At 43.6% G+C, this 18,211-nt stretch overlaps 1 protein-coding gene across 1 annotated transcript in view; it reads left to right on the top strand.

Annotated features, from left to right (window-relative positions):
* Positions 1-18,211, top strand: part of TAF5 (TATA-box binding protein associated factor 5) — a 173,172-nt gene that overhangs the window by 40,465 nt on the left and 114,496 nt on the right. The window contains exons 4-5 of the mRNA XM_069242226.1: positions 7,924-8,161; positions 16,191-16,506. Coding sequence (XP_069098327.1) covers positions 7,924-8,161; positions 16,191-16,506 — 554 coding nt within the window. The remainder of the gene's footprint in view (positions 1-7,923; positions 8,162-16,190; positions 16,507-18,211) is intronic.

The following is an 18,211-nucleotide window of genomic DNA, read 5'->3' as shown; positions in this document are numbered from 1 at the left end:
CCACTGGTATTTGGCAGCAATGGCGGGAGGAGTGGTGCCAACTGTAGTGCACTGTAACATACGTTGGGCCCTGGCATTTCATGTTTTATAAATTAAGCACTGCTGAAATGTCTTTGCTATGGCTCATCAACAATGTGAGCCCCTGCACATGGTGCATTGAAGTGCCTTGTCCCAGTGAAAGCTGTGTAGATATGAGTTCAACTTATAGGAATTTGTCTCTGCACTTGGAGTTGGTGGCCTGCCACTGCTGTGATCTGCTGCCCCTGCAGTGATAAGCTCCCCCAAGCCACTTCACCCACAGATATGAGCTCTGTATGTATGACCTTGCCCTGGCCCTGTGAATTGGTGGCTGTCCACAAGCTACGCCTCTGACTGGCTCAAAATCTTCAGTGATCAAAGCAACCTACACGTTTGGAGCACAAGTATGGACATGGGTATATGTGGCTACTGAGAAGAGACAATTTCCTGCCCATCTTGTGGGACCTAGGAGGGGTGCATGAATGAAATATTTCTGTATCTCTTGGCCTGCACTGCACAAAGTGGCAGGCCCTATGTTGGAACACAGCAAATCGATTGTGTCAATTACGTTGAGCTGCAATCATATTTGCAACCCTTAATTCACACATCCTGAGTCTTTGTGAATCGATTTGGAGGCTGCAGAGAGGCGCCCCCTTCCTTGCAAAAGCCAAGAAAATTAGTCATTGCTTTGTGACTTTGCTTGCAGTTGTGAAGCTTTGAATGTTTATTGACACCCTGTTTTTTGTCTCCACCCATATGCAAAGTGGAGATTGTGAGGGGCTGATCCCCTTGTGTGTTGTAGCAGCTGTGGGCAACGGGATTAAGAAATGGGTAGCTATCATATAAACCGCTGCATGGTCTCTTGATGTCTTTTTTTGCAGTCTAATGTTTTGGGTATTGTGGCCCCGATGGAACTAGGTGAATGGAGGAATGGCAGAGACTTGCTGTCCTCCATTTCTGTATTCATAAGGATTTGTCATTCACAAGAATGTGCATAATGAATCATGCTTCATGGATGTTTATAAGGCAAGATTTGTGTAAGCACTTGTGAGCCTTTCATATGCACTGGATTGTCACATCTAGCACTGTGCCTAGAATTGCCTGCTATGCATTGCAGATGATGGGAAAATACAGGACATGCAAAACTACCAAGCTAATGATCGAAATGATCGAAGAACACCTTCTCCGTTTCCCACTCTGCATTGTCCCTGAACCTTTTCTTCATAATTGCAGTTGTATAATGGCATGAAGTAGAAATCGACCATAAAGTGGTGATTCTTTCTTATGGACACAGTGTGCATCTCAGTACCTGCCATACCTGTGTAATTCTAATAAATTTTTCTGTGCACAGCAGCTAACCTTCTAACAGTGTGTAGTGCTGACAATCAAACTTCTTGGAGGAGAGGACAAATTTGAATAAATATGGAGTCAAAATTACCTTTTTTACTTATATTGATAGTAGATGTGGTCTAAAGTATTCCTCAAACACAGGCCAGTGGTAGCATCCTGAACACAAAAGGTGCAGGCTTGCCTGACAATTCGCTCTCACTCTTTCCTTTTACCACTCTTTCACAACTTCTGTTTAAAGTTTTGACAGTCCTGAACAGAAGTTTGGGTACTGCCATATTTACAAGACTGTGCTTCTCTTTGGGACCACAGTATTTTGAGACATGCAGAAAAAGTACTGCAGGTGCTCCAGGAAAAGTGGTGCATTACTGAAGAAAGGTGCTACTATAATTCCTCACACTGCGATGTGGTCCTGGATGTCCTATTGCCGCTGTCTCAGTACACCTTAATTCCAGGACATGTTACTTGTGTCTTGTCACATCTGTTTTAAGCCCTTCATTCCTATAGAGACATGGTGGGATTTTACAAGTGTAGTGAGAGTTTGCAGTTTTTGTGGGTAATCAGGCACAGACAAGAGTCTCTGCCTCAGTACCTAACTGAGGGATAGGATTCTGAGTTTGGGAGAAAGGAATCAGAAGAATGGTTCCTCCAGGGGAAGATTGTTTAGGACTCTCCCTACCATGGTATCAGATGTGTAAAGAATGTATGCTTTACTGCCAAAGATAGTGGCTAGATAGATTGGGTAGCAAGTGACAAATCAGTCGGCCAAGATCTGAAATCGAGGACAATTCCTAACACAATACATTCATACCTGTGGAACGAAGCTACAGAAAAAGACTGTGCCAGTCCAAATAGAAAAATAATATGTAGAACAAAGAAACTTTATTTATTGTAAATACCGGTGGAGAGGCAAAGGTTAGTAGGGCAATCAATAAACAGTATAAAATCTTAGTTGGGTCCTTTTTGCAGAAAAATAGTTTCTTAGAGGTTTGTGGTGGTGGGTGACCAATAGCACTAACTTAGTCCATGGAAGGCAGTACATAATAATTAAACTTAAGTCCACTAGAACAGCGGTTCCCAACCTGTCGTCCGAGGACCCCTGGGGTCCGTGAAGCCTTCTCAGGGGGGCAGTGACTGCTTGCAAAATTAACTAGTATCAACAGATTAATAAAGTGTATATAAATAAAGTGGCTTAGCGTACAATTGAAAATTTGAAAACGTACTATAAATGGACTGTCTCTTAAATATTCAAAATCGAGAGTAAGAAGTATGCTGAGACGAGTTAATGCAACAACACACCAAGTGGATAACCAGAGCACCACATGATCAGACATCTCAGTAAAGTCTGATTTTGTCATGGTCACCCCCTACTGGCACTTAAGTTTTTCAGTTGTTGTGCACTGGGTCCCTACTAACCATGCCCCAGTGCCAATGCTCTATCCTTAAAAACAAGGTAAAATGGTCTAATTGTAACCCAATTGACACACACTTTAGCACCCCTTGAAATCCCTAGTAAATGGGGTGCCTGGTATCTAGAGAATGGGTACTAGAAGGTCTGTAAGGGCTGCAGCATGTATCATGCCACCCTAAGGGACTCTATACAAATTGCACACAGTCTGCCATTGCAGACTGCGTGTTATGGTGCAAACCTTGAGAGAAAACTCAACATGGCACACACTTTGTGCGCCATACCAAAGTCACTGCATACTTGTATGTCACCCCTGCAGCAGGCCTCAAAGCCCTAAGGCAGAGTGCATTGTATTTTATGTGAGGATATGTCTGCATGAACAGATATGCCCCTCTGATGTCCAGTTCCATTACTAGATATTTCAAGTGACTGGGCAGGCAGTTTAAGGACATGTACGGGGTACTGGTCTTCATGATTTACCCCAGCTACATGATGGCTGCATGGAAAATAATGGCATTTGGTATCATATACCTTGTCTTAATAAATCCACACTGATGCCAGTATTGAATTTATTATATCATGCACCCAGATCATGCTTTAGAGGTGCCCCCTGAAAACATAGTAGTCCTCTAGTGTGTTGGCTGACTGATATCGACTAGCCTGCCACCACAGATGAGTTTCTGACCCCTTGGAGGTGAGAGCCCACATTCTCTGAGGCCAGATAAAATGCCTGCTCCGAAGGAGGGTACTCACATCTCCTATAGCAGGATGGCTAGAGAATCTGCATACCAAGGCCAGGGACTTCAAAGTCCCAGCCACCTTCGATATGTGACCTGCTTCCCCCATACCTGGGAGATGCCACCCCCTGCCCTGAGGCCCATTTGGAACTAGGACAAGTGGGAAATTAGCTAAGAAAGTAGGCAGGCTTCACCAACAGGCTAGTCACACCCCTAAGCTGGGCTGCCTGATGGGCTCCACAAAGAAAGGGTTCCACCATCTTGATTCTGGTGGAAATAGGAATTTTGGATCAGGGTTATGTGCACTCCCCACAGGAAGTGTTCATATAAGGGGTGTAGTCACCTCAGTGGTAAGTAGTCCATTGGCTACTATTCTGTTCTCCCCTAAACTACACCATATTGAGTATTTAGGTGGCCACTTGACATGAGGAATGTAGATTCGACTGACCAAAGAAGGAGGAAGACAAAGAAGAGCCGACCAGTGCAAGAACTGTGGACTAGCTGTGGACTTTGCTGCCAAACTCTACCTATTTGCTCCTGCCCTGACGACAATTGCAAGGATCTGACTCATCCAGCAGCTCTGCATCCTCCAAGAGCTTCGGGGGCCTTCCAGTACTTTGCCACCCAACCAACATCTCCCTTGGAGTGAAGGAGCCATTTCTCTGCATCAGCAGACAACAACCACGACTGTCCACTCAGTGAGCAACTCACCAGGAAGATGATTCAGAGGTGCAAGGAATGCAGTCCGATTGACCCATCCAGTCTTTAAGCCGCTGAGCCTGCTGGGAGCCTCCCTGCACCAATACCCAGGATACCACCACCAGTTGCTAGCACCAAGGCTTGTTTGTTTCCAGCCCAGACACCAACACCCCCAAGACAGACCTACCGACATGGGACATCAGCATCACCATGGCCATTGTCGAGAGTGGCCCTGTTGTCCTGTTTTGACCCCTGTCTCCAGGTCGACCTAAAGAGTAAGAGTCTCCAATGCATGTGACCTGCCGGACAAAACACCTCTGCACCCGAGCCCCACAGCCCGAGGTTATCGACAGTGCTCCAGAAACACTCAAGTGCTGATTCCCCCGTTTGGGCTGAGCCAGACTGGTCATCCATACTTTACTTGTAACCTCTTTTGCTACAGGTTTTCCCTTTACCTTGAGCGGGTGCGCTAAAGGCTACCCTTACAACCACCACCTCTGAAACATACACAGCAGGGCAGGTAACCTGAAACAGCTAGTGGTTCGAAGGACCTTGATGTCTACGTATCTTAGGTCTATAAGATCAAACCTGTTTGTCATTGGCAAGTGGCCCTGTGCAGTGTATGTTTTCCTCATAGGATAATATTCCGTGTTAGAGATTCCTGCCTCAAATCTGACAACTGTATTTTTTAAGTTTTGAAATACCGCTAACTCAAAGTACTTACCTGATCTTGTAGATCTTGGTGTCTAAATTAATAAAAAAATCTGTTTCTTCTTAAGTGTGTGTCTTATTCATTGACTGTGTGTTTTAAACAAAGGCCTAACACTGCCCTCGATAAGCCTAAACCGCTCGTCTACACTGCTACAAAAAGAGCATTTGGGATTATTAGTTTAAGCTCTGTAAGCCAATAAGTGTCAACTTGATTATCTGTATGGTGTAGCCATACATTGGCACACTACATAGATGGCCAGTTTACTACAGAATGTTTTTGAGTAGATTTTTCTTTTTAAACCCCCTCTTTCATGGCCTTTAGGTTGGTTATTTTAATTCGGGGGTGTGGAATTTATTAAAATATCTACTTGTCCATGGGGCAGGTTACTTCTCAAATCTACTTGTCCGGTAGAAAAATCTACTTGTCCCTTTGGTGCCATATAGTGCGGCTATAAATTATGGCAGCAATCTCATTATGGAAGAGCTCTGATAATAGCCTCTCTGATTATGTCAGGGCTTCTACAATAGTAGGGCTTAAAAACTTGCAATTTCAATCCCTACTATAGCAGTTTCCTTATTTTGCCACCTTCCCGCAGAACTACATACTGGGGCTGGAGGATGCAGTAAGCAATAGTTCCAGAGCTGGAATGCCTTTGAGTCTGCAAACCTACTAACTTGCATGTTTAAGGATTTGCAACAGCTCTTCACTAATCTTTTCCCATAATGAGAAAAGTTGGAAATGTACTCCGGACAAGGGCAGAAGTAGAAGTTCTTCCAGGTTTGGAGGAAAAAAAATAAGTTGGAGGGAAAGTGAACTTGTTAACGCTCAATAGATTTTCACATGAACAAATCAACACATGCATATTTGCTCGTGCTACAATACAGTTCACATATTTTCTAGGAGTTCGATTTCCTAGTCTACTTCTGTAAGTTCTTGTGAATTCAAGAAAGCCACTAATTCAAAGACATAGACCATGGGTGTACTTTAGTGACATCCTTTAAGAATTGGGTCTCTAATTAGGTCTGGCATTAACAAAGACATTTTGTCCCAGATTCAAGAAAAGTGGTGCTTCACATAGTAAAACACCACTTTTCTTGCGCCCCCTTAATGCTACTATTTAAGATTAGGCACACCATGGCGGTATTAGGTACAATAGTGTCAAACTTTTTATGCTATTGAACTTCTGATGCTAGTGGAGCAAATTGCAAGGATGCCTATTGATTCCAAAGGGTGCATCCTTTTAACGCCTGCTTTAAGCAGGCATTAACAATTACACCAAAAATGGCACACTTACATTTTGTAGACTTCATTGTGCCATTTTTGCGGGCCTCCTTGTGCCAGAACACCTCTTTGCATACGTTATGCATGGCGCATGCATAATGTGGCACAAATGGGCACAAAGTGGCGCAGTGCATGCATTGTGACACGTTGTAGATATGGTGCAGCGTTTTTGGCAAGCTAATGCCACATTAACGTCAGAAAAATGACGCTGATGTGATGTTAGATGGCCTAAGGCCATCCTTAAATTTGGGCCTTTGTTTTTAATAAACATCTAGTTCTTTATCTATTGGCTGGCTTTACCGTGAGTGATTGCATTCTGCTCTTCCACAAGGAGCATATTGGCACACAAAGTAGTTTTGTTCAGTGCCAGGAACCACTGTGGCAATCAGTGTCGTAATGAAACTGGAGGTGGGGCCCCTGCAAAGAATATGGAGTGCCCCTCCCTCCAGACTAACTCAGGGCAGGTGCTGGATGGGGGCTGCGGGGCCTTTGTTACGACTCTAGTGGCAATGTGTGCTTTTTGAGACCAACATTTTTTTCTTTTTGCCAGTGTTTTTTACAATTGTATGGGCCTGGTAGCTTCCACAACAATAAAGTGTTACAAAAGCCATGTCAAAACAAGGCACGCATTGACACGCACACCAAAATGTCAGATCAGTTGGCTTTGCCAGTGCTTGTTTATTTTTATGTTTCTTATAATCTTGTTGAAAATGTTTACACTGACTTTCCTTTTGGAATATTTTTTGGAAATACTGGCATGCATCAATACATTTTACTATATGATGCTTCAAAGAAATAGCATCTTTCATAGAAGCGAAACGTTTTTTTTCCTACTTGCATTTTTTTCAGAACATTGACTTTTGAAAGCAAAACATTGCTCTTGCTTACAAGCTGCTGCAAACATTTGCATCTAATCAGAGAGCATTTTGGGAGCATTATACTTCGTTTCATACTGTTAAACTTTTCAAACAAGTGTGTACACTTTTTTTTTGTTTGTTTTTTAGCCACTGCCAGTATTGCAGTGTGACCTTAAAACGTTTGTTTACAGCACTCACCCTAATATTGAAGGCTTTTAAAAAATGAACCATAAATAGTTCGAACAACATTAACTTTTGGACATACATATTACCTCAATTGCAGACAATTCCCTTCTCTGTAAACTGGCAGCCAAAGGGTTTGTGCTGCAGGGGGTTGAGCCTACGTGTTCCAAGAACAAAATAAACATGAGAACTTATTGCCCTTTACCCCAAACAATATGTCTCTGGTGTCGGGCGATAGGAATTCCACATCCCTGTAATTAATAGCTTTTTTTATTCTGTAAGGGATGGATTGGTCTCATGTTGTAGATGTCCTCGTGGTAAATCCATCCCTCTTCGCTCTTACCATTGCACACATTCTTTTTATTTTTTATTTGTTTTCTTTTTTTGCACTCCTTCCCTTGCTTCCAAAATTGCAATTTATAAAGGTGGTGTAGAGGAAGACCGTAGTCTTTGAGGTAATAAAGTGTTATAGCTGCATGCAGCAACTAGATGTACTTAGTAATTTCAGGTACTGAGACTTAGTTTTAATGCTTGTTTTTATGTTGTGGGGGGATCATGAGTTATTTTCTTAAATATATTCAGATATGAAGATCATGTGCTTGGCCTTCCATATCTTGTTAGGATTGTGATGGGTTTTTAGTCAGAGCTGTTGGAAGTAAATGCAATATTTTATGTTTCCAGCTTCTAGTGTGAATGCAGAGAACCAGCCAGACGTGAGTGCAGTGCTGTCTGCGTACACTCAGCAAGGCGATCCTTCCAAATATGAAACATACTACAGTGGGCTGAAGCGTTTCATCGAATCTGTCCTGGATTGTCATCGTGCTGAGCTCTCTCAACTCTTCTACCCTCTCTTTGTGCACATGTATTTGGAGTTGGTGTATAACCAGCATGAAATTGAAGCAAAAACATTTTTTGACAAGTAAACCAATTTGTGTTTTTATCTCAGATTTGGATTTTGTACTATGCAAGTTATATTTTTTTTGAGGCACTTACATTTTATTGGATTTAACCTGTGTAACTTTCAAGGGAAACACCAGTCTGGCAACGTGCCTTGCAAGTATAGGCCATGCCCCCAGTTATGTCTAGAGCAAGAAATGCTAAATATTGCTCAATTGTCTTAGCCTCTATTTGTCTAAATAATCTTTTGGAGTGCTTTCATTGTATCACTTAACTTATTTCTTTAAACAAAATGCAATTTTCAAAACTTAGTTGTGGACTGTCAGTTTGTAGTAACATAATGGCAGCAAAATATTTTTGAAATGAATACGTTTGTACAGTGAAGCGTAAAAAAATTATTTATGGCAAATTAGTTCAATTTCTAAATCAATTGGTGACAAAACTGAGATCATCATTGCAAATTGCGAGTCCTGGTATTTCTAAATTCGCCTAGAAGATATTTCCTTTAGATGAAGTGTCTACCATGACAGTTGATCCAACCTGGAAACTCAGATTTCTTTTTTTTTTTTTTTTTAATAAGAAGCCCTTTCACCATAGCACATGGAAAGTGCCAGCCTGGATAAGAAGTGTTTTTCGCCTTTGTAATTCTTTAGAATAGAGTATTTATCTATATTGTCAGTGATCTGAAACCACTTCACTAAGCATTCAGTCAGTATAAATACTAGATTCTATAGCAGGACTGGAGGCTCGGATCATGCTTCTCCTTCTTTGCTGTTTATTATTATAAAAAATCACAGCAGCCAATCAAAACACTTTATAAAAAAAAAAACTACAACTCTCATGAACCCAACATATTTCATCACTACCAGTAGGCGGCCATGTTGCTACATAACTGTCCTAGCTACCATATTTCTTCCTCTTTCTTTGCTGCTCGACCATTCAGATCAGTCACGTTGTTTTTTCCTCTGCATGCGCTATATTATTTAGTGTGTAAAATTGTGTTTTGACAATAGCAGGGACTGGCGTCTCCCACGCGCAGCATATATGCTGCTTGCCTGTCCTGTTCAGTTTGCGACCAGCCGTATTTGGATGTTTGCACCTGTCTGGGTGCTAGGAGTCGGGGGAACGTGCGCTATTAGCGCGAGGACTTTAGTCCTTTCTCTGGCTCGCTGCGCGCGCTCCTTGCAGCACAGGCTTTTTCGTCAGTTTCTAGATACTGACAACAAGCCCACACTACGATCCAGCGGTCTTGGGATCGGCTTCCGAGGGATTTCCTGGTTGAGCAAGAGCGTTCCCCACACGCCCACTACAATATATATATATATATATATATTGTCAGCACTACTTATTGCGATCTGTATTCCTCCTACCGGAGGTATAGAAGCTTTTGCTACTTCTTCTCTTGCCTCCTAAATGGCTTGGTAATGCTTGGGGTCCCCCCACCCGTTGTACTCTAACAGGAGCACCTTCACAGTATCCAGGTACTACGATGCCATGAGCGAACGGCAAACTGCAGAAGAATGAGTCCTCCTTAATGATCAAGAGGACTTTCTCCTGGCTGACGATATCGTCCATGCCCTGGACGCCTCAGTGGTGCAGTCTGTGGACCGGGCTCTGGCTGTTGCGCTGCAGCCTATTGCTAAACAGCTCATACGCTACGCCTTGACTTTTAACCCCCCCCCCCCCCCCCCCCCCCCCTGACTTGGCAATCCCATGTCCCTTTCCTCCACTAATCCAGAGACAGTCCCACCAACACCAGGACCTGAATGGCCCCAGTCTGCACTCATGGCCCGCCTCTCTCAGTCCCAGTCCCCTTCCGACCATCAGTATACGGCGCAGCCATCTACCAGCGCACAAGCCCTCCTATATCCATCCCTAGACAAGGTTTCTGATGTCTTTGTCCCAGTCGGATTCCGACAGTGAGGCACGTCCCCACAAGCGTAGCAGACGCTCCTTTGACGGCCAACGTGGTCCCACCCCTTTTGAAGCCTCCAACCCGTCTTCTGCCCTCAAATTTAACCCGGGCGATATTATTCACCCCAGCTCCTCGGACTGGGCCCCCCTTCCAGCAGTGACTGATTATGCCAATACCCGCATCAGGAAACCCATGGATAAAGACATTTGCAAATGCCTCCGATCCAAATGTCCTCGTCATGACATCCCGAAAAGGTGGCGCTGACTCCAGAATTAGACCCCCAACTTGGCGACTTTCTTGAAGCGCTTGGCAAAGGACCACAAAAGAAGGTCTGGATAGATCCTGGAGGACCTGCCAGGATAAGGTCCTGGACCTTTCTGGTCCACTGTGTAAGATCTTGGACCTGGCGGTGGCGGCGAAAGAGTCTGGTTCTCAAGTGGATCCCGACATTCTGGCCGAGTGGGCGCAGCACGCACTCGGTCTTTTAGGAAATGCCAATTGTGCCATATCTATTGAACGGAGGAAATCAATCCTACTTCGAATCGATCCGAAGTTGGCTGATCTCGCCAGTGCAGAAACGGGACCCTTGGCCGATGGTTTTTTATATGGCAATAAATTTGTTAAAGACCTGGGTAAGTTTGTGCACACTTTTGCTGCGCTGGATAAGGCTCAAACCTCGATGAACAAGGTGTTCCATAATCAAGTTTTTGCCAGGGCTGGCAGACTTCGAGGGTGTCTGTCTGACCGCGTCGCTTCCAATAACTCTCAGCCCTCCTACAATGCGGCAGGCAAGGGATTCTCGACTACCCGGGACACATTCTACCTGGCCAGAGCCCGAGTGGGTTGTGCCCACTTTAACAGAGGCGGCTTCAAGCCCACCTACAGCTCCGGCCCCACCGCTCAAGGTAAGCCTGATCTCACATACTGAGGTAACTCTAATGGGGAGGACCAGGTTGTTCCTAAACAACTGGGCGACATTGACATCGTACCAATGGGTTCTGGAGACTGGCAGGTTTCCACCTAGAGATTTTTTGGGTACCCCGGCAACGGTCCTTGCTACTCAAGGACGCAATTACTCAGTGCCAACCAGATCTTCAGGCTACTGCAGCAATATATTTACGGTAAACAAGAGAGGTGGGAGGGGTCATGCCTTGTGATCAACTTGAAGGAATTCAATTCCTGGGTTCTCTATCGGCATTTCAAGATGGAGGGGATACACCTGCTCAGAGACATTCTGAGGGAAGACGACTGGACGGTACGCTTCGACCTCAAGGATGCTTACCTTACAATTCTGATCTTGCCACCTCACAGGAAATACCTACAATTCCAGTGGAACAACCAATGGTTCCACTTCAAGGTTCTCCCATTCGGCCATTCTTCAGTGTCCTGGTGTTTCACCAAGGTTATGGGTCCTGTGGTAGAGAGTCTTAGGGCCACAGGAGTCTGTTTGATTGTCTATCTCAACGATATGCTAATAATGGCGCAGGATGCTCTTCTCCTCACACAGCTTTTGAATTGGACCATCCAGGTGCTTCATGAGCTGGGATTTCTGATAAATGTGAAGAAATCCACTCTGACACCAGCCTGCCAGATGGAGTTTCTAGGTTTCCAGATAGACTCTATTTCTTCTCTCCTATCTCTTTCGGCCCCGAAATTAGTCAATTTGGAAAGAGATAAGGTCCACGATCCAGAAAGACAAGATATCCCTGTGAGTTCTAGCCAGGATAGTGGGGCTTTTAGCGTAATCGATACAGGCCATTTTTCCGGCGCCCCTACATTACAGGGTGCCACAGCGGCTAAGAATTCGTCACCTCCAGAAGGGCCTTGCATATACAGAACTCATCTCTCTCACTGGAGAGAAACGCTGGAAGCTTCAATGGTGGCTCGACCACATGGCGGCGTGGAATGGCAAAGCCATTTTCGGGACTTGTCCAGATATCATTCTGGAATCTGACGCCAGCAGGTGGGGATGGGGAGCCAGATGAGATTCCGTCTTGACCTGGGGCGTTGGTCGCATGAAGAACCACAGCTACATATAAATTGCTTAGAGCTTTTGGCAGGCCATAAAAACTCTGGCTCCTTGTTCCAATTGTCACGTTCTACTGGGTATGGACAATGCCTCAGCATTACGATACGTCAACAAGCTAGGTGGGATGAGGTCGCAGGTCCTAGCAGAGATTGCAAAGGCGTTTTGGCAGTACTGCCTACAGGATCACATCTCAGTGATAGCAGAGAATCTGCTAGCTCGGTGCAATTTGACAGGGGACTGGAACTCAAGGTTCTTCAGGGACTCCAGCGAGTGGAAACTCCTTCCCTCAGAGTTTCAAGCCCTCAAGCCAGATGGGATCGATGTCACACAGATCTTTTTGCATCTCCCATCAACTACAGCGGTTCTACTCACGGAGACCAGATCCTCTGGCAATAGCCACGGATGCCTTTCTCCAGCAGTGGACAGATCCTTTCCTCTACGCTGTTTCCCCCTTTCATGATGATACCCGGGGTGGTGTCTCAGGCGCTTAAGCAGAGGGCAGAATTGATTCTGATTACCCCCTTTTAGCGAGCTCAGCCGTGGTTCCCTGTTCTTCTAGAGATGTCCAAGGAGTGTTCGGTTCAAATTCCCCGAGTCCCGGAATTATTGCTGGATCCAGCTGGCCAGACCCATCCTCTTTTGACCCAGGGCAAATTGCATCTTATGGCTTGGTGAATTTCAGGCAACGCTGGAGTTTGCCAGGCTTTTCGGAACAGTCTTTTTCTTTCATATCAGCATCCTGGTCAGACTCCACCCATAGATGGTATGCCTCTGCATGGCGCCGATGGGTGTGTAGGTGCAACTCTCGGAATCTTAATCCCTTGGGGGCACCGTTTGTTACTGTAGTCAATTTTGTGGCGGAAGTGGTGTCAGAAGGCATACGTTTTTGCACAGTACACAACTATAGATCAGCTGTCTCAGCAGGAGATGTATTCCTTGATGGAAAGCCGGTAGGGGAGCATCCTCTTGTGTCTTGGGTCGTGAAGGGTATTCATTTAACTAATCCCCCTCAACCGAAGTACACACATCTGGGGGATGTAAATGTCATCCTCCTCTTCTTACGACACTGGCCTTGCAATGCAGACTTATCCCGTAAACAGTTACCAGCCAAACTGACTATCTTGCTGTGTTTGGTATCATGCAGACGGGTGTCTGATGTGCGAGCTTTGGATATTTCGGGCTGTGTATTCCACCCATATGGAGTAACCTTTTCGATTTATCAGAAGGACGAAGACTGGTTCAAGGGAAGTAACCTATCCTAGTTATCCAGATGATTCTAAGCAATGTGTTGTGCAGTGTTTAAAGGACTATGAAGACTGCACCAGCGAGTTTTGTCTACCTCCTGGGGGTCAATTACTATTTGCACTTCAGAAACCCTTTCATCCAGTATCTTCTGCAATCCTAGCACGTTTGGTGAGATGGATTCTGTCTGAGGCAGGAATAGATACCTCTGTTTTTGGAGCCCATTCAGTGAGGGGCGTGAATGCATCCAAATCCTTGTCGCTCGGTTCTCAATTACAGGAGATAATGAAGGCCGCTGACTGGTCTTCCGATTCTACATTCAAGATGTTTATCATAAACCAGTTTTGGATGTGGCCTTGGTTGTTTTTCAGCAGCTTTGAACAAGCACAATCCGAGCCTCCGGTCCTGTTATAGAATGAAATTTTTTCGAGCATACGCAATAAGAATTTTCAATTCTGTTAAAGCCACGGAGGCGAGGATTATCCCACCCAATGGATGTATTCTACCCTCCTAAGACTAGTCTACCAGTCTCATGCTCTACATGGGTTTGTGTGATTCATTGCCATTGTACTTATTGTTATCTTTGATGCAACGCGAAAATTTCTTGCTTTGATATTGCATGGTTTATTCAAGTATCCACGTAATTATGCAACTGTGTATTACGTACCTGTTTTCTGTCTTCTATTCCAGCTTCTGATCAGAAGTCCTCGTGATGCGATTTAGGAAGAATCCTCTTTCTTCTGCGTTGGTGCCCGTCCTTTTGGAGAAACCACCGTTTCCTGGTTGGATTCAAGGCGAAGTTTGTTTTGTTAGGACTGTCTTGTTATCATTAGAGACTTTTACTTTTTTCTCACTGCAAAGAAAGAGGAAGAAATATGGCAGCTAGGACAGTTCTATAGCAACACAGCTGCCCATTGGTAGTGAGGAAATATATTGGGTTCATGAGAGTTGTAGTTTTTTTATTTTTTTATAGTGTTTTGATTGGCTGATGTTTTGTAATAATAAACAGCAAAGAAGGAGAAGCATAATCTGTGTCCTTAATAGAATTGAAAATTCTTGACATGTATGCTCGAAAATATTTCAGTGTGCCTTGATGTCCCACATATTTCAAAAGTGAGGCAGCATATACAATATTGTTCCATCGCTTAAATATCATCAACTTTGTTTTAACCAGGTTGAACAAGTAGAGCTATTTATACTTCTCACAAGTGCTCTAACTTGCAAGGTGACACTTAAATGTTAAGTCAGCATTCCTTATCCCACTCAAACTTACATCTGCTCTGAATGGTGAAATCTGTTCATTTTGCTATAAAGTGACATTTCTCCCCAGAGGGAACACATAAGGAAGGTCTTTGGATAAAATATTACTTTACATAATTGATATGGAAACCCTGATAGTATTCCTACCAATATAGTATAGCTGATTGACACATTTCTAAGCTTGTCCTGATGCAAGACTAACAGATTAAAGAAAGAATTGTTTCTATTTAATGTCTCGGACAAGAACCATGAAAATACTGAGATACACCATACTCCTGAAATTCTGCAGATGAAAACACTCACGCCTTGATACAGAAAATAAAAGCCATCTATGAGAATGAAGTAAGATTGTTGTCCCACTGGTGGGGAAAATAACTCTTATTAATTTTCTCAGGAGAGCATCCTGTTGTCCATACCGTGAGGTTATGGCAAAAGATTTCACCAAATCAGTGGGTGTTTGAAGGTGGGGGAAGGCGAGGATTCTGCCTTAATTTGAATAAGTTTGCTTTAGCCTGACACATGTTCAGGAGTTGAAAGTTGTGGGTGGATTTTGCTGCCTAATCAAAGCATTCTTTTGGGCTTTTCTTGTTGCTCAGCTATCCAAATGAGAGAGCACTGATAAAAGCAGCTATGCTTAGGCATTTTGGAAGAGTAGCTCATTCCTTGTACAGCACTTGTGTGGTTAAGAGGAACCGGACAGTGACACAGACGAAGGTCCCATGTTGTGAACTCATGGCGATGCAGGGTGGACATGAGCTCTTACAAATGATTCATTCTCCAATTTGGCAGAACCCTTGACATAAACAGTAAAGGGGAGGTGTGTCCTATTTGGTACAACAGGTGGTTTTAGAAAGGGGTACATACGTTTTATCATTTGCAAAGAGGATTTGATCTATTTTAAATCATCTAGCTATTGATAGACGGGCATCCCTTCTAGAGACATTGGTGGTTGAAATCATAGGATTACCTCATAAAAAGATTAGTAAAGCCTTGTGTGGTGGAAAAGGCAGTGGCCAAGATTTAGGCAGTCTTGGACAGTGCATGATGTTCTGGAAATCCCATGCTGCAGTAAATTAGGGAAAGAGTTGAATGAACCTTTTATAAAGCCAGTCTGCCATGTGTCTTGAAAAATAGGGATTAGTTACCAGTTCATGCCGCTTTTCATGTAACCATTATAACCAAACATTTTGGACACTAATGAGGCCAAATAAGGTCTCCGCTAGCACCTACATCTCTCTTGGAGAGGAGGAGGGCAGAGTGGTGCATTTTTGCACATGACAGCAGAAAGTGAACAAGTGAAGCAGAAGCAAATATTATGCTGACTTGCTCGCTAGCTGATCTGGATAAAGGTGGGTAGATATCTTTCATTAACCCTCTAAACCCAGCTCATTGGTTTTAAATAAGGGTAGTAAGGAGCCTGTTTGTCTCTGTAAACTGGCTCATTGACACTAAAAGCAGTAAAAGGAAATGGTTCACATTGAATACACTTTATAATTTGTTGTTCAGTCTCTTCTCATTTCTTGCTGTGTAAATGTTAGACCTACTTTTCAGTCTCCACCTATTCCTAAAAAGGAGAACATTAACAAATTGATTTTTCTTCAACAGGTTTCATGGCGATCAAGAGTGTTACTATGAAGATGACCTGCGTGTCCTTGCCAGCCTTACAAAAAAAGAACATATGAAGGGCAATGAGACCATGCTTGATTTCCGGACTAGCAAATTTGTTTTAAGGATTTCACGGGACTCTTATCAGCTCCTAAAGAGGCATCTCCAGGAGCGTCAAAACAATCAGATCTGGAGCATTGTGCAGGAGCATCTCTACATCGACATCTTCGATGGAATGCCTCGCAGCAAACAGCAGATTGATGCCATGGTGGGGAGCTTGGCTGGAGAGGCGAAGCGTGAAGCTAATAAAGCCAAGGTATTGGTGGTACTTGGTTTAACTGATTCACAATCTTTTTTTACATGCTTCCTATAGTTTGTACACTTTCCAATTATCTAAGTATAACAATGTTTTTTTGTTTTGTTTATTGCACTATATATTTCTATATTTCCTGTTGATTTCAGTATTTAAAGAGCCTGTGTAGTGTTTCACAGCCTCCTCCAGGTAAAGTAGTGTAGTTATTCACTGTGATGCAAATGATGCTGAATCAAAATGATAGGGACAAAAGTACCATGCTTTATTGTCATGTATGATGCTAACATATATGATACGTCAACATGCCCAGCATGTTCAGCCTCTTAAGGATATAATCCCTATGGTTAAGTTGAATATGAGTTGTCTGTATTCCTGTCATGTAGACCATGATACAGTTTACAGTAGTTAAACAATCTTGGGTATTGTGGCCTACCACTTGTCTGTAAATGTTTTGTTACCCTTGCAAGGGAATTACGTATCCAGTATTTTATGGGCAAGACTAAATCACAGATGGTAATTGCAGTCTTATATATGGTTCCATGAATGCTGCGTACTAAGACGGCAGACTAGTTAGAAAGCAATAAAATTATTCTAGAAATGGTTGAGATAATTTTAACTAAGAGCTATTTTTTGCCTAATGGTCGCTGGTATCACCAAAAACAAGGGACTATATAGGTTCCAAGTTTGCTTCCTCGTACACATGCCTCTTTATGGGGTGGTGGGAGAGGGAGCATGCCTGGAGCAAAGGTGCTTCTGGGTGGATGAATCATATTGTCTTTTGGGGACGATATATCAATGATATTATGGTGCTTTGGAGGGGACAACTGACAAATTGATAGAATATGTGAATCTAAAGAGTTCACCAATCTAGGTATTAACTATTCTAATTGTAGATCCTACACAAAGTAAGATAGTAAGATTTGAACGTGTTCTACAAAGTTGCTCATCCTGCTTATGAAACCCCTGACTACACTAGTATCTGAATGCGTATTGATGACATTATGAATTGTGGCCACATTGCTGGACCTGAGCTTAATGGGTTTGCTTTGACATGATAGCTCGTTGATAGCTCCCTGTAATCATTGCTTAGAATGTCAAGGCACATCAGTTCTGGAGGGTGACCTTGTTTGGCCTGGACAGGCCTTTTATTTAAAAGGCACTTCCCTGGAGTGCTGGAGCCCTTGAAGGCTTGTTTTGAAAGCCCAGGTCTGCTTCTGGTACTTTTGTCACTTTGCCCAGCTCCCCAAGGTTAATTGCAGAAGGTACCACAAGGCTTCAAGAGAGAGAAGGAGTGGAAGGGATGGGTAAGGAGAAGCGAAGAAAGGAATGCAGAAGCGGAAAGAATGGTTGGAAAGAGATAGTACAAGGATATGGGCGTGTTTGAGTATTTTTGCCAGGGCTGCTTTTGGTTCACAGTCTGGCTCTGGACCTTGCCAGTCTTCCACTCAAGTGAGGGGGGGGGTGTTTGTGGCATTCAGACTTTGGTTTTTACTTTAGCTTTGGTAACTCACAGCCATGCAAGCAATGTATTTATGACAGTAAGGCTTGCATTTATTTGACTGTATACTCCCCCGCTCAACAGGATTGGCAACCAAATTTTCAACCACATGTTAGAACATGCTGTTTTCAATCAACACTGCACAGATATGCCTCATAGTCTAGTAAGATGCTCTGAACACCATGAAATAACACACAGTCCCCTCACTTC

This window comes from Pleurodeles waltl, chromosome 6 (genome assembly GCF_031143425.1).
Source record: "Pleurodeles waltl isolate 20211129_DDA chromosome 6, aPleWal1.hap1.20221129, whole genome shotgun sequence".
Classification (NCBI taxonomy): Eukaryota; Metazoa; Chordata; class Amphibia; order Caudata; family Salamandridae; genus Pleurodeles; species Pleurodeles waltl.
This window is presented reverse-complemented; position numbering and strand designations above follow the sequence as displayed.